The sequence below is a fragment of the Xyrauchen texanus genome, chromosome 6, assembly GCF_025860055.1.
Source record: "Xyrauchen texanus isolate HMW12.3.18 chromosome 6, RBS_HiC_50CHRs, whole genome shotgun sequence".
Taxonomy (NCBI): Eukaryota; Metazoa; Chordata; class Actinopteri; order Cypriniformes; family Catostomidae; genus Xyrauchen; species Xyrauchen texanus.
The window spans coordinates 6,077,882-6,104,225 of NC_068281.1; the positions used below are offsets into that span (position 1 = coordinate 6,077,882).

Below are 26,344 nucleotides of genomic sequence, written 5' to 3' on the forward strand. Positions count from 1 at the left end.
GTCGGCTGGGCGCCAACGTCATGATTCAATCGCTTGTACATAAAGCTTTGTTTATCAGTTATTTTCTTATGATGTATTGATACTCCACGTGTTATATAAGTATACAGGTATTTTTTGTGACAAATCCTTGGCTATAAATAAATAAATAAAGAGGAGCATTCTGATTGGTCAAACGAGTGAGTCGAGTCTCTTGTAATGTGTTTAGAAACTCTCCTGCTTCCGGGTAAAACTTAATTTGACTGTGTTTTAACAACAGTTTATATCTTTATCACTTTTTAATAAATTAGGTTCGACACTTACTTTATAAATCTCGATGTTGACTTCATGAATTCGCTAAAATGCTTTCAACATTCACTTAATCCCTAAGATCATAACATTGGCTTGATTTACTATGGTATAATGTTTACCATACTGTTATTGGTAGTAGGCTATATACTGTTAAATTGGAATTTGCCATCACTGTCATATATATATATATATATAGTTAACCCACAAATAATACAAATTCAGATTCTAAATTCGGAGATGTGTATGACTCTTTCTCCTTGTGGAATGGTGACCAGAACTTTGAAGGCCCAAAAAGCGCATAAAAGCAGCATAAAAGTAATACATATAACTCCAGTGGTAAAATCAGTGTCTTCAGAAGTGATATGATAGTTTTGGGTTAGAAACAGATCAATGCTTAAGCAATTTGTTTACTATAAATCTCAACGTTCATTTTATTTTGTGGATTCAACCACTGGAGTTGCTTTTATGTGCTTATAGGACCTCCAAAGTTCTGGTCACCATTCACTTGCACTGTATTGACCTACAAAGCTGAAATGATCTTCTAAAGACCTTCATTTGTGTTCAGCAGAAGAAAGAAATACACAGCTGGGATGGCATGAGAGTGAGTAAATGGGTGAACTTTCTCTTTAAAGGAGGTCCCAGTAGTAACTGTTGTCACTAAGGTTATTATGGTAAATCTAGTAATGATATCTGTAAATACTACATCGTTTATGATGAAAATGATTGTTACTCACTAATTATTTAGGAAAATTGCATCTAGCCCATCAGAGAATAATACTGGTACTGGTTTGATGACTATGTTAAAATTAAAATGAGACAAGAATCCATTTAGTCAAGCAGACAAATCATAAGGGACATCAGCATTCATTTTGAAAGAATAAAATCCATCTTTAGTGTTTTTTATTTTATTTTATTTTATTTTCTCTCATGTAGTCATATTCATTGTCTTATATAATTCAGGCTGAAAGAACCTTTAATAGAACATTAGCAGAAAGAGGAAAGGTCAATGACACTTTGTGATTGACATTCACAAAAATATACTGTATATTTAAATATAGCTACAGGACACAGTGATTAAGAGTACAGGTCTCCTATTCGGTGCAAAGTATGTTTGTGTGTAGTCGGCAGAGGATACTGGTTAGACAGAGATCAGCTATCTCCCTGAGAATAAATCTTTTTTTTGTTGTTGTTGTGAAACACACAGCAGAAACATATCATCTACCAAAAAAAAAAAAAAAACACACAAAAAAAGAATCAAACATGGACCATATACATTTTTACAGCATGACTGAATTAGACAACACAACTTTTTCTGAATAGGATGGCATGCATCAAAGGCCTAAAGGTGGGGATTGTCATAACAACACACTTCAAAATACATTATACTGACAGAATTCCTGTATTCTTCTAAAGAAATGACTGAATATATTCTTTCAGACTTTCTGAACATGGTTGGGTAGACAAGAAAAGTTCTCTCTTTCCTTAAAAAAATTACTTAGATCACCATATCATGTAATTTTAGTCTTTTAAATAGAACATCCCTACTGACATAATAATCAAAGACGGTTTGCTGGTCTCGTTTAGGATGGTCTAGCTGGTCTTCCAGCCTGGCCAAGCTAGTGTAAGCTGATTTTAAGATGGTCCCCCAGTCTGACCAGTTGAGGTATCCAAAGTGACCAGCTAAGACCAGAAAATCAGATTAGGCTGGTTTAAAATGGTTTTATTTAGCAATTAGCAGGGATGTGATCGATCAATGTTTGAGACTCACCTTAATCCAGTTGTTTAGTGTATATACTGTAGTTACATAGACAATATTGAGAGTCTTGACTTTCAAAGGAGTAGCTGAGAACTCAAGTTTTTGTTGTTGCACTGTGGTGCACGAGTAGGGAAAAGGAGAACTGAAGGACAAAATCTGTCCCATAGAAATGGACAAAAGGAGAGTTGATCAACAATTTACAAAATAATACAACAGTAATACAACAATAATAATCCGTGCTCATTGTAACCACAAACAAGGCTCCCTGAAGCCGTGTGATGCATGTGGCGTATCTGTTCCCAGACTAATCTTTGAGTGACATTCCGAACCTATTGAGTTTTCTTTCGGTCTATGAAAACCAGTTTTGAGGTTTACCAAACTGGTGATCCCACGGGAGGAAGGGTCTCTCACATGATCAGGCTGGGATTATCAAGGCACTCCCAACTTAGTGCATGTCCCAGAAAACACTGCTCCTTTGCCTTTTTGTGAAAAAGCTGTGTCAAATTCCGTGCCGCATCCAACTCATCTCGGAATAACTGTCCAACCCCTGTAAGCATTCCATCTGGAATGCGACAGGAGACCAGCCTGCAAATTTCATCCAGAACAAAGTGGGTGGAAGTCCGTTCAAAGGAGATCTCTCTGGTCCGGTATTCCAATGCAGTCCAAGGAATTCTTGAGCCGGCTAGTAAAAGTCCTGGCTCGCTCCATTGTTTGAACAATCCTCTAAATCTTTCTTACGCCTGCTGCACCTGTCCTTGTTTTTCTTTCTAGTTCTTTCTTCTTTTTTTGACTAAATATCCTATTTTATACATATTCCTATTCAAAATAACCATTTATAAATGTCCATATAAATTAAATGAACATACATTTTTTTAAAGTGGCATTTACAAGGGAAGGGGATGTGGGACTGAGGTCTCATTGCATTAAAATGACAAAAAAACAAAACAAGGAGATGCACCAAACACTGAAAATGTGCCTGAGCAAATAAGAGTATGTATTAGTGGAATAACTGCTTTGGATGTTCCATTCGCCAATTATTCACAGTCATGCCAAAGTTTGCAAACTCCTTGTACTGAATTTAAAACATGTTGTAATTTCTGTGCTATTTGGCAGTTAAGGTCAAATAATATGTCCCGTTATGCACTGTTGCGGTCAAAAGTTGTTTGCAAAGTGAAAACAAGGAGGTACATGACCTTATATTATCTACTGTGTACAGGTATATTTAAGCCTCTTGCATTAGTAACATAGTTTTCTACTAAAGCTAACTAAAGCCTCTACAACTGATGTAGTTATGTAGTTCTGTGGATTTTGCAGATTGTGAGTTTTTAGTTTGTTTAAATAAAGTGACAATTGTGTGCATATGGGTTCTTTTCTGAAAAGTAGCAAAACAAGGCGTTCACAAATGTTTGGCCATGACTGCATTTTGGTGCTAATTGTAATCTATTGTAAACTTCTAATTGTAAACTTCTATTGCGCATAGAGTTCAGATTTCTAGTTCATTTAAATAGATTTGCCAGCCCATAATAATAGTACAAGATTGTGAAATCAAAAGAAATTGTACATGTTGGCTTGTACAAAAATGTGCAACTTTTGCTCTTATAGAAATAAATAAACAAACCAATGAACTATGTTTTTAGGATTTTTCCTAAGTTGTACGAAATCTTATGATTTTGCTCTCTCGTATTAATTGTCATAACACTATGTAGGTTTTGTTGGAATATTCCGGGTTAATTACAAGTTAAGGTCTAACTGTGGCATGCTAGCCAAAGAAATCATTTTGATTCATCTCTTAGTTTGTAAAAGCAAACAAAAAACAAATGTGTTGATAAAAATGCACTTACGAGGAAAGTCAACAGGTCAATCATACAGTTTGCAAAATTTTACGATGATTTGAAATAGACAAAGATGCCGTCGATAAAGCCTAACTTGCACTTAAGATTTAATATTCCTTTATCGCAGCACTGGTAGAGTTTTGGTATCATTGCTCCCTTCATTTGTTGGGCACATCAGGTTTTTGTTTGAGTGGATTGTTATAAAGTTTTTTTAAAGCATAACGCAGGACCAAAAGTGCATTGTGTACATTCGGTCTCAAAAAATGTAAAAAAGTGCGTTTCATGGGATACATTCATAATTCGTCAAGGGTGAAAAAACAAGGGGAGAAGGGGAAAAATAGTGATATTAACGCTTAAAGAGTGATACGGTGGGAGAAAGACCTTTTGTGCTCTCCTGAAGGTACATGGACTGTGTAAGAGAGTTTGATCCACTTAAAATCATTGTATACATAAAACTCTAAATATCTTTTTGTGTACAGAAAGGATTGTGGCATGCTTTAACATGTACATGTTTGAAAAAAAAAAGAATGCTTTCAAGCTTTCTTCTGTACATAAAAATAATTTAGGAGTGTTTCCATAAAATTAGAACAGCTCGAAAGCACAACCAGGAGTATTCCAGTTGTGAGTGTGTTTATAAAATGGTGATGTGTGCACTGTTGCACAATAGCGTGGATTCTGAAAAACTTTGGGGGAATTTACTAAGAACCAATTGTGCCCGCTGATAGCATTGTTTATCTGCACATGCTGTTGTCATTGTTTTTAAACCCGGTTTACCAAAGGAAGTATGCAAATCAGGTCAAACAAAATTGTGTTCAATGTAATTTACAAAAAAATTAAGTCATTTAAATACTTGAGTTGCATCACTATTTCAGCACTGATTGCACCTGGTTAAACTGGATTGCGGGTGGCTTGTGAATAAGATGTAGGAAATTTGTGGTGAAATACAGCAAAAATGATGCAACTGTTTAGTAAATTCGCCCCTTTATGTTGGCTCCTGTGGCTGTGTGTGTTTGTGCATCATATGAAAGTGTTTGAGTTGTAACTAACGGTTGCGATGTAACATTGCTGCACTAAACTGGGAAGGATTGTACCTGGACTGCTCAAGGTTTTATAAATGCCTTAATTTTAGAATCTGTTTTTACACTCAGTGGTCTATTTCTTCTCTCCCTGGAACCTTTTACACTCTTTCATAATATCCCCTTCTTCACTTTCTCTCCCTATCTCTCTCTTTCTTCTTCTTTAACGGCTGGTGGAGTCAGGGAAGTTGATCTCACTGCCGAACACTTCCCTGTACAGAGGTGGGAAGCTGTAGGCCGTTTCTGGGTGCACCAGGCGGAAGAACTCCAGCTTGTCAATATGCAGGTTATAGATAGACTTCATCTGTGGTAGTTTGGACACCATCTACAAACACAACACAAGTGGCATAGATCAATTACAGACCAGGCTAATAGGGCCAGTACCCAGGGGCCCTTGACTACCCAGGGGTGTTGGGGTCCTGGGCTATGTGTTCCTATGGTACAGAAGGCCCATCAACAATGAAAAGAAATGTTCCAAAAGAGGATACGATAAGAGAAACTAACAGCATCTACGGAAGGTCATAGACTCTTCGAGCGTGTGGTGTGCTTCTGTGGTTAGCACACATACATACAGATACATACACACATACATACAGTTAGATGTCAAACTAAAGACAGCATGTACAATTTATATTTCTCACAATATACCAAGGCCCCCTGGCCTTCTTGTAATACCCTGTGACTTATAGGACCCTTTTACCTTCAGTTTCTAATTGTATTTGTTTGACCTTTACTCTTTAAGGTGCTCTCGAAAAAAGCGTTTATTATTCTACTTATTATTAAAACTGCATTTCAAGACAAAATATAATGTTGGCTTGATGAAGCCTTGTCTGAAATTTTTAAATATGTTTTGAAAGCTTGAAGGTTAAGTTTAAAATTATTACGTCTCTGAAAATTGCAGTTTGGTGGAAGTAGCCTGAAAAAGTGGGAGGAGTTAGGTGGTTGCACGCTCACTCACGCACGTAAATAAAGTGCCAATAACGCATTTTATTTTACTTCTTGAACAAGTGCGGAACTTAGTACAGGTTGCTTTCTCACTCATGCGAACACGCCACATTACAACCAAATTCAGACCACCTACATGCAGTCACCTACATAGTTTGGTACCATGGTCCGATCCGCGGTCCGCAAAACAGTGAACCGCATTCTGTTTCGGACTAAACTGCCAGTGTGAAAGCCTTCTACTGTTGTTTGGACTAATGTGTATGAAATCCACCATCAAATATAAAAATAGCAGGGTGTACATTAGAAAGAATTTGATAGGTCATTTTCTGTTTTGATACATACAACAGTGTAATCAGATTAAAGTGGTTATGACAGTAAAAAAAAAACAGTAAAAAAAATAAATAAAAATTAATTAGTTAATGCTGGGACATTTACATTCAAGTTTTTCCAATGTGCACATTGCATTGCAACCCTCTACGGACACATTGGAGATCATTTGTAATTTGTTTATTATTATTTTAATCACATTTTAGCTTTTTAAAATTTTACAAATTCCACATTCTAGCAATTAATATGATGTTTTGAAATTGCATTCATAATATTGAGCAGTTACTGTTTGTAATTTCACATTAGCTACACATCTTTAACTCTTAAAATATTCACATGGTTGGAACCTAAAAATGTAAACAGAACAGCTAACATTTTAGTGCTTAGTATGTAAAATGTAAAGTGTGCCTTAGCTATTCGAATGTGACCTGCGTGATTTACCTCAGTTCCTACCAGAAAATAATTATTACTCTTTTATACTATTACTAGGTTAACATTAGGTTTATGGAGATGGGCTTTGCACGGGTTTCTCCAAACCCATGCGTAGATGCAGAAGAAACCTATTTGTAAAGTGTTTGTTGAGTTAAAATATTTCCGAATGTACAACTGTCCCTTTAAATATTTGCATATTTACACATTTATTACACATTTTGTTACATATTTGTTGTTTGTATGCATAATTTCTACATTTTACAAGTAATTACATTGAGTTTACATTGATATGCATAACAAGTGCTAAACTGATACTGTCTCTTTAAGAATAGCGGCAGATCGACAAGCGAGTTTCTGTTGAGCGGTTTCTTTACCTCATCAGTGCAATGTGTGATTAGAATTAATGTTACTTCTACTTTTTCATCAAAAACTAACTGTACATAACAGAAGGAGTATTGAAAGAGACATTATCCAATGAAAAGGAATTGCAGTTCAATCAACATCCTACCCAAAAATCTACTGTTTACTCAATGAATACATAACTTGTATTATACATAAATAACTGATACTGGCATTATGTTCATGCTGTATAGCCAAACGGGAACTGGCTTCCCAAGCTGAGCCTTGCATCTCCCAAGATTTTTTCCTCCACTAACTAACATCTTATGTAGTTTTTCGTTCCTTGCCACAGTTGCCTTTGACTTGCTCACTGGTAGCCTAAAGACAAAAAAATTAAGGCATGATTTTTAAAAATACCAATTTATATATATATATTTTTACAAAAGGGTTTCATTTAAACTGCTCCAATATGATTTTCTTTAAAGCTGCTTTTAAATGATGTGTATTTATAAAAGCATTATACAAATAAAAATGACTTGACTTGACTTTTCACATTCTGCAAACTGTCCCGAATTAAATCTGTGAATGAAAATGTGACCATTTAATAACACATTAACTCTATATCTCTTATGGCCATGAAGTCAGAACCTGTAACAGCTTAACTTCAATGTAGTGGACGACTTAGCAAGGAAGAAGGCAATAAGATAAGGTAAGAAATGGTTTAGGCTACATTTTATGCTGGATTTGCTTATTGGATAACTGTCAGGCCAACGGATTTAGTCTGTTTTATGGATTGTGTAATTTTCTTGTATTGTATTTGCTTGCTTGATGAACTTGCCCCGTAGTTATTTTGGTATTGCATGTAAATTAAAATTTTGATACTGTGACGAGGAGGTGGGTGTGGCTAGGCCGTGATGATGCACATCTGTCGCTGAGTTGACCAATCAGCGGGAGAGAGATACAGAGCAGCCAGGACACCAGTTTGAGAGAGAGAGAGATAGAGAGAGAGAAACATAATGTGTGCATCTTTGTTTTGTTTATGTTGGAAAGCAGTTTATGTTATGTTTAGGTTCCTGCCTCCTCCTTGCCCATGCTGTGAAACACGTTACAGATAAAAAACATATTATTTTTACCGTCTGACGCTGTTCATATTGTACATTTTAATGTGTGAATGTAAGGGCTACTTGTATATGATTGCTAATTTGATAAGACGTTTACGTCTGTTTTATACGCTTTATTTATGTTGCATTATGGTACTCATTGTGTAGTCAACCATTTTTTACTGTAATGGAGGTAATACTAGATTGTAGGTTAAACTATAACAAGAGATGAATATCCGTAACCACTGTCAATGAATATCAGACAAAATGGTATCCTACTTTTTTACCTTTTACCTGTAAATCCTGTACAATGTCTAAAGGTGCTTTCCTGGCCTATGAAACGGGGTAGTATGGCGCAGTATCAACACATTTAACTTAATGACTCAAGGTGGATTGACATGATAAGGTCGATTCCCATCCCACATAACTCCACATGCCACAAGTGTCCTTGGGCAAGACACTGAACCCCAAGTTGCTTCCAATGGCAGGTTAGCGCCTTGCATGGCAGCTCTGCCGTCATTGGTGTATGAGTGTGATGGGTGAATAAGTCACAGTGTAAAGTGCTTTGGTAACCGCTAAGGTTAAAAAAAAAATGCTATGTAAGTGTAGACCATTTACAGACCATAAGAGCTATCACACTACTGTATGATATAAAACATCACATCTATTTATGATGCTCAAAGTCACTGTTAATCAGTGGGGGTTCTATATACAGTAGTGCACACTGTATGGCCACATTACTTATTCATGAAGTGGAACACTTGTTCAATAAAGGAATATTCCATACTCAATACAAGTTAAGCTCAACTGACAGCATTTGTGGCATAATGTAACCACAAAAATGTGGTTTTTCATCTCAAAAATCAAGGTTACAGTGAGGCAATTACAGTGGAAGTGAATGGGAAGAAAGCAGACATGTAAAGCGTATATATTTCTAAAAGAACTTACATTAATTCATGTATTATTTGAGCTATTTAAAATGTAATTTTGACAATCATTTTGGGGTTTTAGAGTTTGTTGACAAAAATTGACCCCATTCACCATATTTTGACACTGTAACCCATTTTCTAGATTTTTTAAATACATTTTTGTGGTAATCAATGCTGTGTCAGAAATGCTGTTGATTGAGATTAACATGTAATGTAACTGGAATATTCCTTTAAGAGAGCAAATCCTTTGTTCAGTGATCAGATGTTAATCTGATTTTGTGTGTGTATGTACTATTTTGGGGGACACATTTGTCTCCAGAGGTGAGCTAAATCTGCCTTAATGTCCTCAATAGAAAAAATGATTCATAAATAAATTACTGTAATTTAAAATTCTAAAATGCAAAACGTTTTCTTTCAGGAGAAGGGGTAATATTAGTCATTATAAGTAGCTTCATATGAAAGTCTTTGTCTTTATTTAAAAATAATTGATCTATTGTCACACATTATACATACATTTTTTGCATATATAAAGAAAATTTTTTTTTTCACATATTTTTCCTTAGCTTGGATTTTTTCACATATCCCAGCTAAGCTGGGGTCAGACATGATACGGCACCCCTGGAGCAGATAGGGTTAAGGGCCTTGCTCAAGGGCCCAACAGTGGTGTCTTGGTGGTGTTGGGGCTTGTACCCCCAACCTTCTGGTCAGTAACCCAGAGCCTTAACCGCTGAGCCACCACTAAAGATGTGTGTGTGTCTTTGCGCTCTTGTCTAGTTCCTCACCTTGTCCAGTTTCTCGCTGGTGGCTCCGTTCATGTGCAAGCTGTGCTGCAAGGCCACATAAACCTTCTCCTGAAGCTTCTGTACTTGCTGAGACTCCGTCAACCACGGCCGATCTGAGACACACACACATAGGTTTCAAACTGTGAGAGAGTGTATCATTTTATGCTTGTGTGCAAGTTAGACTCAATCCATATTTTATTTTATTTGCCAGGACCAAAATCCTTTGAGGTTTTTGTGTTTTCAGGAAATGGCTCTGAAATTGGTCCCTAAATTGGCACCAGTCATGTGTATGAGTGTCTTACCAGGTGCCAGTAGAATGGCAGCACTGAATAAAGCCATTTCCTCTTCATTCAGCTGTAGACGACTCAAGCCTTTAGCCAATTCAAAGACGGCGTTCACCAGGTCATCACACCCTTCAAAACACACACACACACACGATTAAATTATTTATAAATATTTGAAAAAATTAATTTTGAATCTAGACAGACCCCATTTCCAGCAGCCATCACACCAACACCTTTTCCTTGAGTAATCATGCTAAATTGCTAATTTGGTATTAGAAGATCACTTGCCATTATATCAAACACAGTTGAAAAGGATTTGGTTCGTTAAATTAAGCTTAACATTGACTTTGTGTTTGTTTTTGAATTGTCACAGTATGCAATAGACTGGAATGTCTTAAGGTCAACATTAGGTAAAAAATGGCAAAAAAGAAACGGCTTTCTCTAGAAACTCGTCAGTCAATCATTGTTTTAAGGAATGAAGTATACAGTACAATGCTTGAAATTGCCAAAAAACTGAAGATTTCATACAAAGGTGTACACTACAGTCTTCAAAAACAAAGGACAACTGCCTCTAACAAGGACAGAAAGAGATGTGGAAGACCAGATGTACAACTAAACAAGAGGATAAGTACATCAGAGTCTCTAGTTTGAGAAATAGATGCCTCACATGTCCTCAGCTGACAGCTTCATTGAATTCTACCTGCTCAACACCAGTTTCATGCACAACAGTAAAGAGAAGACTCAGGGGTGCAGGTCTTATGGGAAGAATAGCAAAGAAAAGACACTTTTGAAACAGAAATACAAAAAGAAAAGGATAGAGTGGACAAAGAAACAGACATTGGACAACAGATAATTGGAAAAGAGTGTTATGGATCTTTACCCCATTGAGCTTTTGTGGGATCAGCTAGACTATAAGGTGGTTTAGAAGTGCCCGACAAGACAGACACATCTATGGCAAGTGCTACAGGAAGTGTGGGGTGAAATGTCACCTGAGTATCTGGACAAACTGACAGCTAGAATGCCAAGGATCTGCAATGCTGTCATTGCTGCACGTGGAGGATTTTTTGTTGAGAAGTAGTTTAAGAAGTTCTGAATATTTTTATTATATATATATTTTTTTTTTTTTTTTTTTTTTTTTCAAATTTGAATAGTACATTTTCATGTTATTAATGTCCTGACTATATATTTTGATCAGTTGAATGCCACTTTGGTGAAAAAAGTACCAATTTTTTTCCATAAGAGCAAAATCTGTACATTATTCCAAACATTTGGCTGCCAGTTTATATATTACACAGTAAGAATGCTCTCTGCATATTTTTCATTTAGTTCACATCCATTTGGCTCTGATGAAGAGTTATTACTCACCCTGAGCATTGTTTTCATAAAGTGGGTTAAAAAGCTATTTGCCTTGTGCTTAAGTACAGGTATTGATTTCAGCCTCTCCTCTGACTCTCTGATTCCTTGTGTTTTCTTGCTTTTGAGAGGCTGATGGTGTTTTGCATTGCAAAGCAAGAGACAATGCATACCACACAGTATACACTGAATACTGCATACTCTATATATATTAAATTGTAAGTGAAACAGTATACATTATGTTTGAAGTCAATTTGTGCAGGTTAAATGGTCCCAAGAAATCAAAATGGGAGATTTTGTTGCTTTCAGTCCAACTTGATCACACTGGAAATCAACATGCTGTGTCCAAATGTCCATGTACCTGAAATCGACCCCATTCTGCTTAATTACTGACAAGTGCCATCCCCTATCAGATATTTTGACATCAACTCACATGTGTTTACCTTTCCCTGTGGTGCCACTGAGTGCCACTGAGTTCATGAAATATACATTCCTGTTGACTAAAAATCCAACTCACTTTTGGTGCCACCATGTGGACGTTTCACACGCAAACCGGAGATCACATGTCACCATAAGTTTAACAAAAATTTCAGCTTTGACCACTTGGGGCAGTAGTTCAAATTTCATTAAGCACAGACTGGTTTAATCTAAATAAATTAATGGAGTGGTGGTGGCGTAGTGGGCTAAAGCACTGTACTGGTAAGCAGAAGGTCGCTGGTTCAAGCCCCACAGCCACCACCATTGTGTCCTTGAGCAAGGCACTTAACTCCAGGTTGCTCTGGGGGGATTGTCCCTGTAATAATGGCACTGTAAGTCGCTTTGGATAAAAGCATCTGCCAAATGCATAAATGTAAATGTAAATAGCTTTCGACCAACTATTGCTGAATTCACAGTGTGATCACTCTGTTTCGTCAATGTCTCATAGCTTTGAGGGCATCAATATTCTAGTGTGTTCTTAAAAGTTGACACATACTGTACCTATTTAACATTTTTTATCTTTCTCTTCTGGGAAAATGGACCAAAAATATTGATGATGACTCATCTTGCACTACACACAGTATTCTTGAATTAAATACTTGGTAGAATGAAAATGTCCCTCCCCCAAATAGCACCTGCAGCAGACTAGCACATAGCAGTAGTACAGTAATTAGCTTCATAGCCAGAGACTCACCAAGGGCTTTGAAGAGCTGCGGGCTGGCAAACTTTCCATCAAAAAATATAGTGTTATTAGAAGAGTTGTACGCACGACACATTCTGATCAGCAGCACTTCAAGACATCCTGGAACAGTAATAGATAGAAAGAGAGTGGCAAAAAATGTGATGGGGGGTTGGGCAGAGGGGGAGACAGACAGAGAGAGAAACAGAGAAACAGAAAGAAAGAGTGCAGGGAATAGGTTGCGAAAAGCAGGAATATGCCCCACCGTACACAGAAAAACATTACAATTTTATTCCAAATATGGGAACAGCAAATGTCAAATATTTGCACACCATCAGAATAAAATGCAGAGTTTTTCAGTAGGGATTTTATTTGGTGATTATTTTTAATTTTTTTATATACAGTAAGCACAGAGAACAGAAGTAGATAGAATGTTGGAGAAATAAACACAAGGGGAGACAAATGTTAGTGCAAGTTTCCAAGACTTAATTCAGAACAACGGACAGGACTGAACTGTGTCTGTATATATTAATGTATGTGTTTTGCCGGGCAAAAGTGTCTGATTTAAACGAGTAAATTATAAGAGTAAGTGTAGCATGTACTCTAATAATGCCAAGTAATCTGGTTCATTGGGTTTCAACTTCTTTACGAAATATGTCAGGATTAAAGACAAAATGAAATCAAAATTGACTTCTCAAAAAGATTTGATTTCTCAAAACATGTCCCTGGCCTTAGTGTGCCTGATTGACTAGTGCATTTTACACAAACATTAGAAAAAGATAATATAATAAATAAGTAAATATACAGTAATTAGGAATTTTGTATATAGAAAATACATACTAGGTTGTTGTGGGCGGTTACCAGGTCAATACTATTAGGTTACAAACATGTACTGAGTGGTTTTAAGACTGTTGCAAAGTTGCTAATGTGTTTTGAGTGGTTGCTAGGGTGTTTCTAGCGTGTGTTAGGTGGTTGCTTACTGTACAAGGTTTGTACAGGTTTCTATAACATTCTGGTCTTTATATGGATTGGTTCCCTCCTTCAATGTAAATCTATGGGATTATTTTGTAGTTGCCTGTTTTATTGTCTGTCAGGCAAAATTTGAAGATCCGGCAGCACAAGTCTCTTCAACAAGCCACATTATTCAAGGTATCATTCATGTCCGTAGGGTACCGACAGTGCAGGACAAGTTACACGCAAAGATTTGTTACTTAGGATTAGAGGTTTGTTCATCATTTAGCATCATTTCAAATTCTGATAATATTCAATAATATTCAGAGCTCAGTACGAGTTAAGATCAGTGGACAGCATTTGTGGCATAATGTTGGTTACCACAAAAATTACTTTCAAATTGTCTCTCTTTTTCATAAAAAAAAATAAAAAAAAAGAAAGGTCAGGGTTAAAGTGAGGCATTTACAATGGAATGAATGTGGCCAGTCTGTAAACATTTAAATACTCACTCTTTCAAAAGTATAGCCACAATACTTAAACAATATGAGTGTTAACATTAATTTAGAGTGATAACCTTTTCTGTGTAAAGTTGTGTCAACTTTTACAATTTGGTTGCCATGACGACATAACCTCAACCCTATAATCCTTCAAAAAGGACGATATAAACAACTTTACAGCTCAAAGAATGCACAAGTTTAAACAGAGGAATTAATGAATGTGCTTTTATAAAATTATAAGATTCACATTTCTGTCTTTAAACCCTCCAAAACTTTTCCCCATTCACTTCCATTGTAAGTGCCTCACTGTAACCTCGATTTATGCTTTTGTTTTTATAGAAAAGGAGGGATGAGTTGAAATTATTTTTTGTGAATATTCCTTTAAATTACATTATTTCCCTCTAAATATTCAGTTTCACTTGGAAATAGGCAGCATCACGTTGCGGAATTTAAAGGCGATGCAAATGCTGCTTCATGTTGTCTTTTTAAATATTATTCTTATTTGTAATTGTAAAACTGTATATGTAATTGTATACATATTTATTCATACATTCACCCTTTATTTATTTAAAATATGCTCTCGGCCTCTAAATCGTCTAATTGTTTTATCATAACACTATTAATACTGATAAAATTATTTAAGAGAAGCCCTGGGCCAAATCAGAAATAGTAATGACAGTGATTGGATGAGGTGATATAAGCAAGAAATCTGATGTATAATCTGTAATCTGTGAGATAAAGGCAGCACTGACCTGCTTTGAGCAGGATTATCTGGTCATTCTGGCACAAGTCCATGAATCCAGAGATGCGCTTGGCGAACTCCACAACATACTGGATGGCATTTGTGATGTGCATGGCACATTGTTGCCACATGCATTCTGCAGACTGAACACAAAGAGATCCATTAACAAAGACATACTGAAACATATAAAACCAATGCAAAGAGCTTCATTACAAAGTAATGCAAATTTGCAATGAAAAGTGTAGAGGGGATATAACATCTTGTTGAAGCAAAAATGCAGCAAACTTATGCGCTCGATATGAAATCGGAACGTAAAAAGGACTGGTACTTCTGTACCAAGTCAATACTAAAATGAAAAAGATAAAATTATACTAGAATTTCTACAGTAATGGTAGGGCAGAGTATGGACTCATTTCTTTCCCTGCACACTTTGACTGACAGGAAGCTTCTTCCTATACATGTGCTTAAAATAATATTCTGGGTTCAATACAAGTTGACAGCATTTGTGAGATAATATTGATTACCACAACAAAAAATATTTTTACTTGCCCCTCCTTTTCTTTAAAAATAGCAAAAATCTGTGTTTCAGTGCTTACACTTACAATGGAAGTGAATGGGGGCCAATTTAAATGGGTCCCATTCACTTCAATTGTAAGTGCCTCACTCTTGAGAAAAGTGATGGACGATTAGAACGTAATTTTTGTGGTAATCAATATTATGCCACAAATGCTGTCAATTGAACTTCACTTGTAATGTACCCGAGAATTTTCCTTTAAGAGCATGTGTGTTCTGCGAGCGCTCGCGGAAATCCGGATATGTGCCTAAATGGTCAAATACACTTAAAAATAACTGTCTTGGTGAGTTATTAATGTCAAGTCTAAAGAGAATGTAAGTTTGAAACAATGTTTACTTCATTAATGAATTTGTTTTTGCTGTGGTATCGAAATTGGTATTGAGAATCGAGAAATTTCACTGGTATTGGTAACGACTACTAAACTTTTGGTATTGTGACAACACTAGTATGAATCATCTGGTGCAGATGTGCATACAGTTACAGTATCTGAAAGCTGTGTATCTACCTTGAGTTGAAAGCTGCGAGTTTCCTCAGGCGTGTAGACATTCCAATTGAGTTTCTTTAGCTCTTCTGTGCTGTATTGACACGTCTCCAGGTGGGACTCTACAACATTTTGAGTGATCCGCTCTGAACACAAATTAAACACATTAGTGCATTTTTATTCATCCATCCATCCATCCATCCATCCATCCATCTATAAAAGCATCTCACCTATGTCGTGTAGAGAGCAGTTGTCAGGTAGGGACCCCAGGAGAGAGTGTGTAAGCAGGCTGTTTTCATACAGGATATACTCATGTTTCACCCTTCCTGCTTCCGTCAAATCAACCATGCTGGACTCTGGAGAGCTCTGATTGGATGAGCTTCCACTTCCTAACCCGCCCCCGAGCATCTCTAGAGTGCAGTACTCCCCAGTCTCCTCTGGGGTGAGTGGCAGGTCAAAGAGCAAGCCGTCTGGCAGCATGTCGATGTCGTCTAGGTCACTAAGGGTGGTGCTGGAGCCTCCGCTGCTGTACGGCCGGCTGTTCGCGCTGTCTTCGCTAGTCTCCTCGTGGTCTCGCGATGTCAGACCACTACCTAAACCCGCTAGGCACTCCTGAGACAGCTGCTGGTGTCGCTGCACCTCTGCATACAGGCTGTCTCGCTGTTTCTTTGACATCCGACCAAACTTCACCGCTATGGAAGGAGGAAGAGGGAGAGAAATATAGATGGTTGTTTTGACTGTCAAACAACATATCATTATCAGTTATAACAATAGTTTCTGCTATTCGTTATTTGATTTTATGAGTTTTTAGAGTTTGAACTTAAAAAGTATGTACATTTAAAGTGGTCAAAAAAGTGCAATTAACAAATCACGGCAGGATGTAACTTATAGAACACTTTGAATTACAACTATATAACAACATACAACTATACACAATATGTAATACAGACCATGGCTATAAATATAGCAAATCCTAAATTCTGTACAAGCAAATTGAGTAATCAAACAGTGTTTTTCTATTTAGTAGATATGATGGGGAACTGTCTTATAAATATTTTTTATCAGGAGTCATGGCAACCATGTAAGCAGCTTAAATAACAGACAATTTTATAAAAATTTGAATGTGAAAATACAAAGAACTCCTGCATCCAGCCCAAAACGTTATGCAGGTCAAGATCTGGATATTATTGCGAGAATTGCAATTGTTTGTCCCAAGACTTCATCAACTGCACTTTTGACCTCTCTCTCCTAATCTAGTTCTTACACAGTCTTGTACTTTTTTGTGGAATCCAAAACCTTAAAAAAAAGTCTTGTATTTCTCCTGGAAGACCAATTTGGCATTTATACTTGAGCTTACCATCACGGCTCATGCCGAGTGCCAGGCACTTCTGCAGGCGACAATGTTGGCAGCGGTTCCGATTGGTTCGGTCGATCGGGCAGTTCCTCTGCCGCGAGCATGAGTACATGGCATTGTTCTGCTGACTGCGTCTGAAAAATCCCTTCAAAAGCAAAATATTGTTACCTCAGTGTACTAGATGAGTGAAATCAGGTATTGAGTGAGTATGTTGGTGTGGATTATGATGAACATAAAGCAATATAAACTGCTCTGAAATGCATGGAAACAACATAATAAAGGCAAATATGACGGTTGTGTTTGTGAATTGCACACCTATGTAAAGAAAGAAGAAAAACTATGAACAATTATGGGGGGACTATAGTTAAAATTCTTACCTTGCACCCTTCACAGGTGATAACACCATAATGAATCCCGGAAGATTTGTCGCCACATATCTTACAGGGTATAACCTCAATTTGAGCTGGAATACAAAAAACATCATTTTAGGCATTAAATGTATAGTTCACCCACGCAAAAATGGAAATTCTCTCATAATTTGCCCACCCTTTTGCCATCCTATATGTGTATGACTTTCTTTCTTCAGCATAACACAAACAAAGATTTTTAGAAGAATATCTCAGCTCTGTAGATCCATACAATGAAAGTGAATGGTGATCAGAACTTTGAAGCTCATAATTCATATCTTCAGAAGTGATTTGATAGGTATGGGTGAGAAACAGATCAATATTGAAGTCCTTTTTTACAATAAATCTCCACTTTCACTTCCATATTCATCTTCTTTAGTTTTTTTGGTGATTTGCTTTCTTCGTGCATTTCGCCACCTACTGGTCGAGATTGATCAAAGGTGGAGATTTATAGTAAAAAAGAAATTGTTTCTCACCCACACTTATTGTATCCCTTCTGATAACATGTATTTAACCAATGGATTCATATGGATTACTTTTATGCTGCCTTTATGTGCTTTTTGGATCATCAAATTTCTGGCCACCATTCACTTGCATTGTATGGACCTACAGAGCTGAGATATTCTTCTACAAATCTTCATTTGAGTTCTGCATAAGAAAGAAAGTCATACACATCTGGAATGACATGAGGGTGAGAAAATTAACCATACATACAATACGTTATTTATTATTATTATAATTTTGACATCTTTTCTCACTCAAGCTTATCCATTAGCAAAACTCTGTATCTACAGCCACAAATGTATGTTCAATAGAAAAAGACTGAATCTGAATTAAACAGCAATATGGTAAATTTTTGCATTGATTTATTTATGTATCTTCAGAATCTGAACAAATTACATGCAAATGGAGCAACAATTAGACATACTACAGCTGAAACTGCTTTTTGCAGAAGACTGATTTCTTTTTTTTTTTAATTATTATTATGTTACCATCAATTCATACAGGGCTATTCATACAGGGCTATCTATCTGTAAAGCATTGTAAGCCTGACAGTGATAGATCGAGCATCGCAAGAGATCTTTTCCTCAAGTCTTTGAGGAAAAGAAAGAACACACCGTGTGATGATGTGAATGAGAAAAAGTGTCCTAAGTACTGAAAAATGTATGTAACAAATTGGGTGAAAAAAGTAACCAATGATGATTATAGCAAGATAGAGTCTCTCTCTCACTCTGCATGGCATGGAGGACACAAATAGCCAGAGGATACATTTTCCAAATGAAAGGTGTATTATGTCTCAGCTTTTATGAGGGGCCCTAAAGCAGCTGTCAGATGATCAGGGGAACACAGTGAAGGGCCCATTAGAAATGAGATACTCCAATTTACTTTCACATACTGTATATACAGTACACTGTATATATACTGTACATAAATACATATACATTCAAATATATAGATATTCTATTTATTAGTTTGCAGATGCCACTTGGTTTGAAATATTGACGTATCTAAAAAATGACATTCAGACATTTATTTAACGTGGCTTAAGTATGGGTGACTGTAATCTTTAATAATTATTTGCACATCGTAGAAAAATTAAACAAAATAAGTAAAACAATGTTTAAAAAATGTGACAATGTATGGTTATGTAATACAAAAAAAACATGAATTTTTCATCTAGGCATAAAAATATTATTGCAGTAGCTTGCAGCGGCATGCTCAAAAGAAAAAAGAACATCATCCATTTTGTTTTTCTGGCTCGTCTGTCAGTTGAACGCAATGACCAAGATACACTGTAACATGCAATGGAAAAATCTGTAAGCACTTGGGTGCCCCTCCCATACTGCACTTTGTGTAGTGTTATATAACCTTCGTCTGCAAACATTCCACAAACATGTCATTCAGGGCTGCTCAGTCTAATAATGCAGAGGTTTCGCCTCCCTAGCGCTTCTGGGAGCCTATTGGTCAATGTGCAGGCAGCTGTGACTATTATTGGCAGACACTTAGAGCCACTCAGTTCAACTTGGCTGTGTGCCCATGTGGACTCGCTGTCCTTCTGACATACTTTCTCAGTGAAAAAGGGAGGGTGGCTGTGGGCGGATCCATAGCACACGCAATTTGAATAGTCCTTTCCCTTTTCTCTGTTAAGGTGAAACTGAACCGAAAGGGAACACAAACATACCAGTCTTTTGCTTGGCAGATAAGAACAGGCCAAAGCCCTTCATCAAAATGCATCCCTATTAAAATGTCAAGCAAACTAAGCATGTAACACACGCTAAGGTTCGGGTATGAAAGGAGGAGACGGGGTGCAGTGGCACGCTTCAGGAAGGCTTTTATTTTCTGCCTAAAGTATACTTGAATACAGCCTTCTCTGTGCTTTTTTTAGTTCAGTCAGTTCAATGTAACAAAACTCTCAGTTAACATCAACTTCTCTAAATCTTCAGCTTCACAACAAAACAATAAAACACATAATTAGGCACGCCAGATAATATATAACGCGTTAAAAAAATTTACGCAATTAATCGCACTATAATAAGGAAGATTCCTGAGAAATGCAAGCTTGTAGTACCACCTGTATACTCCAGAGGGCAGTAAGTGAACTTTCAGCTGTATGAGCAACACACAGTTTATACAATGAAGAAACACTTCAGTAGGCAGAACAATACAAACATGCATTACATACTTGTGTTCAAAACACTAGAAGGAGCGCAAATGCGAACTAAGGGATCTCATGATGTGTTTAAAGATTGAGTATTAAACTATATTTAACTTGAAACAGTGAACTAAACATTTTCTGTTTATGACACAACGCACCCAAGACATCTGACACAGGTGTAGATTGACGGGCTCTTAAACAAGCCCTCATAATAAATCTCCAACTGATTGACAAATTCACTTGTGAAATGTATTGCTGTGAACTGTATGCCAATGATTGACTTATGATCAATAATATGGTAGTAAACAATACATTGTATTCTAAAGCCGCTTTTTGTATTGTATTATCAATGTTTAACTCTTCTGCTACAAGAATATAATGCATTTTAATTATCTGAATATTTTTTATTATATATATATATATAATTTTGTAATATTTAAAGGTAACTATGTACAATTATATATTGATATAATCTTTATATATTTAATTATTGTTATATGAGGGGCTTTCTCAGCAAATATTTGTATATGCGATTAATCGCGATTAATTAATCGGGACACCATGTCATTCATTCGATTAAAAATTGTAATCGATTGACAGCTCTAATTATTAGATATTTATTTCTTTTTTTAACCAAAAGCCCTCTCGAGTTGGTTTGTTGCGGGTGTGCGAATACATTTTGCATGCTCAAAGTCAAAAGTCTTTGCACGCAGTAAAGTACTGTATACTGACCCCAAAATACCTCAACAGTCAAAATTCTGTTTCAAATTAGTAGCACTAAAGCAATATGATACTCTATATTTCCACATACCCTTATGTTCTAAATGCCACTTTTTGATATCAGCAAGAGTACACAAAATGCAAGACAGATGAAGAATGGAATTATTTTCGAAACCTTATAAACGTGAACAGTCACTCCACTTTGAGTGGTAATGCTCCAAGATATTCTACAAGATCACAAAATTTTAGGAAATTATTGCAGCAGCAACTGTCATCTGTGTTTATGCACAGGTCATCTTTCATCATTTACTCACCCACATGCCATCCCAGATGTGTATGACTTTCTTTCTTCAGCAGAACACAAATTATGATTTTTAGAAGAATGTTTCAGCTCTGTACATTCATACAATGCAAGTGAATGGGGCCAAAATTATGACGCTTCAAAAAGCACATAAAGGCATCATAAAAGTAATCCATATGACTCCTGTGTTTTAATCCATATTTTTGGTGATAAGTGATATTATAGGTGTGGGTGACAAACAGATCAATATTTAAGTCATTTGTTTCTTCTCCATGCCCAGTAGGGGGCGATAAGCATGAAGAATGTGAATCAGCAAAAACAAAAGAACAAGAATGTGAAAGTGATCTGTATATCACACTCGCTTCTGAAGACATTTATTTAACCACTGGCGTCTTATGGATTACTTTTATGCTGATTTATGTGATTTTTGGAGCTTCAAAATACAAAATTTGGCACCCATTCACTTGAATTGTATGGACCAAAAGAGCTGAGATGTTCTTCTAAAAATCTTCATTTGAGTTCAGGAGATGAAAGAAAGTCATACACATCTGGGGTGGCATGAGGGTGAAAAAATTATGAGAGAATGATTTACATTTTTGCGTGAAATATTCCTTTAAGGCTTATTAATAATTTTATCCAAAAATGCCCTAAAACAATAAATGAATTAATTCAAGGGGCAAATAAAAAAGTACAAAAGTGAATTCATGACACTGCTCGATAGACTTAGAAAACTACAATATTATTATATAAGGTAGCGTAGCTCTGTTTTCTTTCATATGAAAATACAATTAAGAAGGTGTAACAAGGTTTCTAATTGCAATTCATTTTCTCAGATTTGTTTTCCAAATCGATAATCTCTGACGTGAGTGTCTTTCTTCGTCACAGTAATGAGCAGAGGGAGTTCGCTCAAATTCTTTGCATATGTAGGCCAAAGTAAAGAACAATGTGCTAACACCTCACCTATTTTATATAATACACCCCTGTTCTCTCCCAGCTGATGTGAAATCCTGACGAATTCACACAGATAGAACAGAATTACCCTCTAGTTTCAGATAAGACCCGAGTGTGTGAAACGGTTAGTGTTTCAGTAAGTACATTTTCAGAGGTGCACTTTTGCTGAATGTTGGCCAAGCATTCCTGTCTGGTCATCACAGAATAAAGGTCATTGATGGCATAAGGACTGTACTGATGCCAAACCAAACAGCAAGCGGCTGTGCTCTAAAATAAAACCAACTCATCTGCTGTAACATTTCCCTGTGAAGCACAGTCGATTTCTGTTATTTTGAAATGTGCTATAGAAATAAATAAACTTGTATGGTATTGAAACCTTTATACATTTAATATGCTTTTATCCATATTAAGGTACAGCTTTTTATATTCATATAAACATATATTCCCTGGGAATTGAACCGAGAACCTTGTTATAGCAAGCGCCATGCTTTAGCAGTTGAGCTACAATTACATGTACAGTATAAATCTAATGAATTTACATGAGATAAAGGCTTCATTGATGCATGCACCGTGTGTACGGTCTTTGATTTGAAGTGATTATCATCATTTTGGTGTTGACAAAACCACAAATTAAAGGGGTCATGACATGAGAAACCAAATTTGCCTTGATCTTTTGGTATATAAGAGGTCTTTGTATCATTAAAAAGTCCTGCAAGTTTAATATTTTAAGACGTCCTCCCCATTCTAAACGAATCATTTATTTAATCAAGCTCAAAATACAGCTCGTTCTGGATTCATGGTTAGAAGTGACGTGACGGTTAGAAGTGACGTACCAGCGTTTGCATATGACCGCCTCCAGCACAAGATAACTACGCTTTAAGCGCAAGACAACTACGCACATTTCGTATCACCGTGCGCCTCACAAGTGTTCAGTCGATGGACAGCGAGCTCTGACAGAGACTACTTGTGCACAGGAAAATTACGATGCCACACAGATGTGCTGTTCCTGGCTGTGGTCAAACAAAACCTCTGAATAAGCTGCCGAAAGATCCAGACGTCAGGGAAAAATGGATGCAGTTTATTTTTTGCGGACGTCCCAGTCACGGCAGTGTTAACTTAAGCGTTTGTTCTGTACATTTTAAGGATGACTGTTTTGAGAACAAATCTCAATATGATGCTGGCTTTTCCAGAAAACTGTTGCTCAAAGATAAGTCTGTGCCGACTATTCTGGGAACAACGACGACGCAAACTGTAAGTAATCTATTTTAAACTTTAAACTACTTTTTAAAGCGCAATTTCATTCATTATGAATAATCACAGTGTTTTTACTTAGTTTACTTGCATATTGTTCTGGCTGGGGGCGTCAATAATTGATACATAGGCAGTGACGTTAGCCAATCATAACAGTGGGCGTTAACACTGAAGTCTTAAATGGAAAACGCCCCCAAAACAGACTGTTTGAATCAGAGGATGAGAAACAGGGTGGGAAAAGGTCATAAATCACTAGATTTTAAATGTTTTTCTTAAAACAAAATATATTAATACTATAATTGCACCTAAGGGAACATAATAATACAATAAAAAAACCCATGTCATGACCCCTTTAAGACTTGCATTGTGGAACATGGGTGGATGGCAAAAATTACTGTGTGACGGCAACACAAATAAAGAAATGAAACGACAAAAGACTTTGATTCTCATCACTGTCATAAACTTCTTTTGTTTTTCAAGATAATAAACAAATTCTGAACTGTATTGCAGGTTAAGGATCGTGGCTATGTGACAAAGTTTCCATTGTGTATTCCAACAGGGAGGATGATGAATTATAGTTAGAGCTCTACTTAAAACAGATTTCCAAAACAAAAATCTACTTGAAACATGCTTTCCAATATATGTCATACAGTGGCACAGATCTACATGAGCCGTGCTCTGTGTGTGTGTGTGTGTGTGTGTGTGTGTGTGTGTGTGTGTGTGTATACTGTATATATATATATATACATACTGTGTAAAAGTCTTAGGCTCTTATATATATATATATATATATTATATTTTACTATACATTAATTCAAATTTATGAAAGTGTGAAAGAACTGTTTTAATGTTATGCTTCTCTGTTGTTCAGGAAAATGTTTAGTGAGGCCCACCCAAAAGTTATTTCCTTGCTATGCCCCTGATGTTTAGGGTCGAATCCTCGAGTTCAAGTTCAAACTCCCAATTTCGAAGGTTTGCGCCTCGGGAAAAGGCGCTAAACAGACCGCATGGGTTTGCACGAGTCCAGCAAAGCGCTTCCCCGCCCCGCACCCTCTCTATCTCTTTCCCTCTCCCCGTTCCCTCCTGTGAATGCTGTGTAATGCTCAGTGACATAACTAGGTCAGTAGAACAGAAGGCTTGAGGGCAGCTCACACAGCTTGCCATGCTGCTCTACAAAAACAACAACACGCAGCCGACACAAGAGAGAGGGAAAAACCTTCTCCAACACATTTACATTTAAGACAAAAACAACCCTAAACGAAGAGTTTAAATATAACATTACAATTAACATGGCATGTTTGGCGAACTACTTTCTGAATATCCAAATGTGAATCATCCAAATCCTTTCTATTTCAAGAGATTGTGCACCTCATGATGTTTGGAGGAATTTTATACATAAAACATTTATATTTTTATAATGTTTTAATTCTATATATATATATATATATATATATATATATATATATATATATATATATATATATATATATATTTTCTACAAATATTCTATAATTGTAGAATATATATATATATATATATATATATATATATATATATATATATATATATATATATATATATATAGATATATATGGGAAAAGACCACCAAATGTACCCCATTATGTAATACAAACGACACGTCAAACATGCCAGCATCCGTAACCGCCACTGAGAGCTTCATTATTCAAAACTGCGACAGAATTACAAACTCATTCTGTTGGTACATTGTAACGTTTAAACTGTAAAGAATGGGAACATTGTTGCATTCCATGTAATCGCGCCACAATGTAACAAGTGCCAGCGTGGTAAAGGAGGCAACGCAAGAGGGAAAACTCCACGCAGTATACAGAAATAGAATGACTGTGAATTAACCCGTCGGGACAGTTGACTTTAAAGACATCAGACCGAAATAAACGCATCAATTATTAGCGCGCAACCAGGCTTTACGCATGCCAGGAGAGCGGCGTGCGTTCCTGCATGAGCATCGCATGGCATTTCATGTAAACCACATGTATTCTATATGTAATTAAAGTGTTCCTATCATTTCAAACAGTTAATTATAGCTAATAAATCTAAGATTGCTTTATAACAGTGTAATAACTACGCAATAGCTATGCAATAAACTAAAGCTAGCGTCTTACCTCTCATGTTGATGGCTGTTTCTTCAATTTCCAAAGTCTTCAGGGTACGGAGCAATAGCCTGTTGGCCGGACTAGGTCGCTTTCTTGAGATTACTTGGCGAATATAATTTTTCGGATTCGACAGAGAGCATTATTGGCAAATTAAATACAAGGAAGATCCTCAAAGTGAGTTTGCGTCCCTAAGAGCGTCCTTTTGCGCTTTCGATGTGTGTGTTATGGCGCGTCTGAATCGTCCTCTTCCCTTGCCTCTCACTCTACCCTGCTAACCTACTTTCCAACGCGTGGACTCTCACATGATCTCACGCTACCGCGCTCCCGCACTTTCCTGACGGGGGCGCGCATCAGCGCTTAAGGTGGGACTAAAGAGTCCCAGCAATGATTATACAACAACATGAGGTTTCATTTATAATGCTCAGAATTTTCTCTCCATATATTGCAGTGCAATCCATTATGTTCTGTAGTAATAAGCCTACTATTGGGTTATAGGCCTACTGAGAGACAATTATCTTTTAGTACAATTGGTCCAAGGTCCCAGATGAAGGGAAAACTCAATAGTGACTTAAAGGAATGTTCATTACAAGTTAAGCTCAATCGAAAGCATTTGTGGCATAATGTTAATTCCCACAAAAATGAATTTCGAAAAATGTATGTTTCACTTTTAATTGCTTACAAAGGAAGTGAATGGAGCCCAATTTTGAACGTTAAAATGTTCACTTTTT

At 36.6% G+C, this 26,344-nt stretch overlaps 1 protein-coding gene across 2 annotated transcripts; it reads right to left on the reverse strand.

Moving 5' to 3' along the window:
- Window positions 1-1,183: 1,183 nt before the first annotated feature.
- Window positions 1,184-25,885, reverse strand: LOC127645085 (nuclear receptor ROR-beta-like). 2 transcript variants are annotated; one of them, XM_052128605.1, is made up of 10 exons: window positions 25,626-25,885; window positions 17,576-17,661; window positions 17,202-17,343; window positions 16,075-16,536; window positions 15,869-15,990; window positions 14,800-14,932; window positions 12,615-12,722; window positions 10,109-10,219; window positions 9,807-9,919; window positions 1,184-5,277 (listed from the first exon to the last, which is right to left on the reverse strand). In XM_052128605.1, the coding sequence occupies exons 1-10, from the start codon at window positions 25,630-25,632 to the stop codon at window positions 5,116-5,118; spliced, it is 1,446 nt and encodes a 481-aa protein (XP_051984565.1). In that variant the 5' UTR covers window positions 25,633-25,885; the 3' UTR covers window positions 1,184-5,115. The 2 variants fall into 2 exon arrangements, with proteins under 2 accessions (XP_051984565.1, XP_051984566.1); XM_052128606.1 differs by lacking the exon at window positions 1,184-5,277 and adding an exon at window positions 7,279-7,373.
- Window positions 25,886-26,344: the final 459 nt, after the last annotated feature.

Bases quoted from the DNA above. Each gene is read 5' to 3' on its own strand.
- LOC127645085 (XM_052128605.1), bottom strand. The intron at 16,537-17,201 runs GTAAGCTCAAGT...CTCCTTCCATAG, and splicing joins ACTCGGCATGAGCCGTGATG to CGGTGAAGTTTGGTCGGATG. The intron at 12,723-14,799 runs GTCAGTGCTGCC...TTACTGTTCCAG, and splicing joins GATAATCCTGCTCAAAGCAG to GATGTCTTGAAGTGCTGCTG.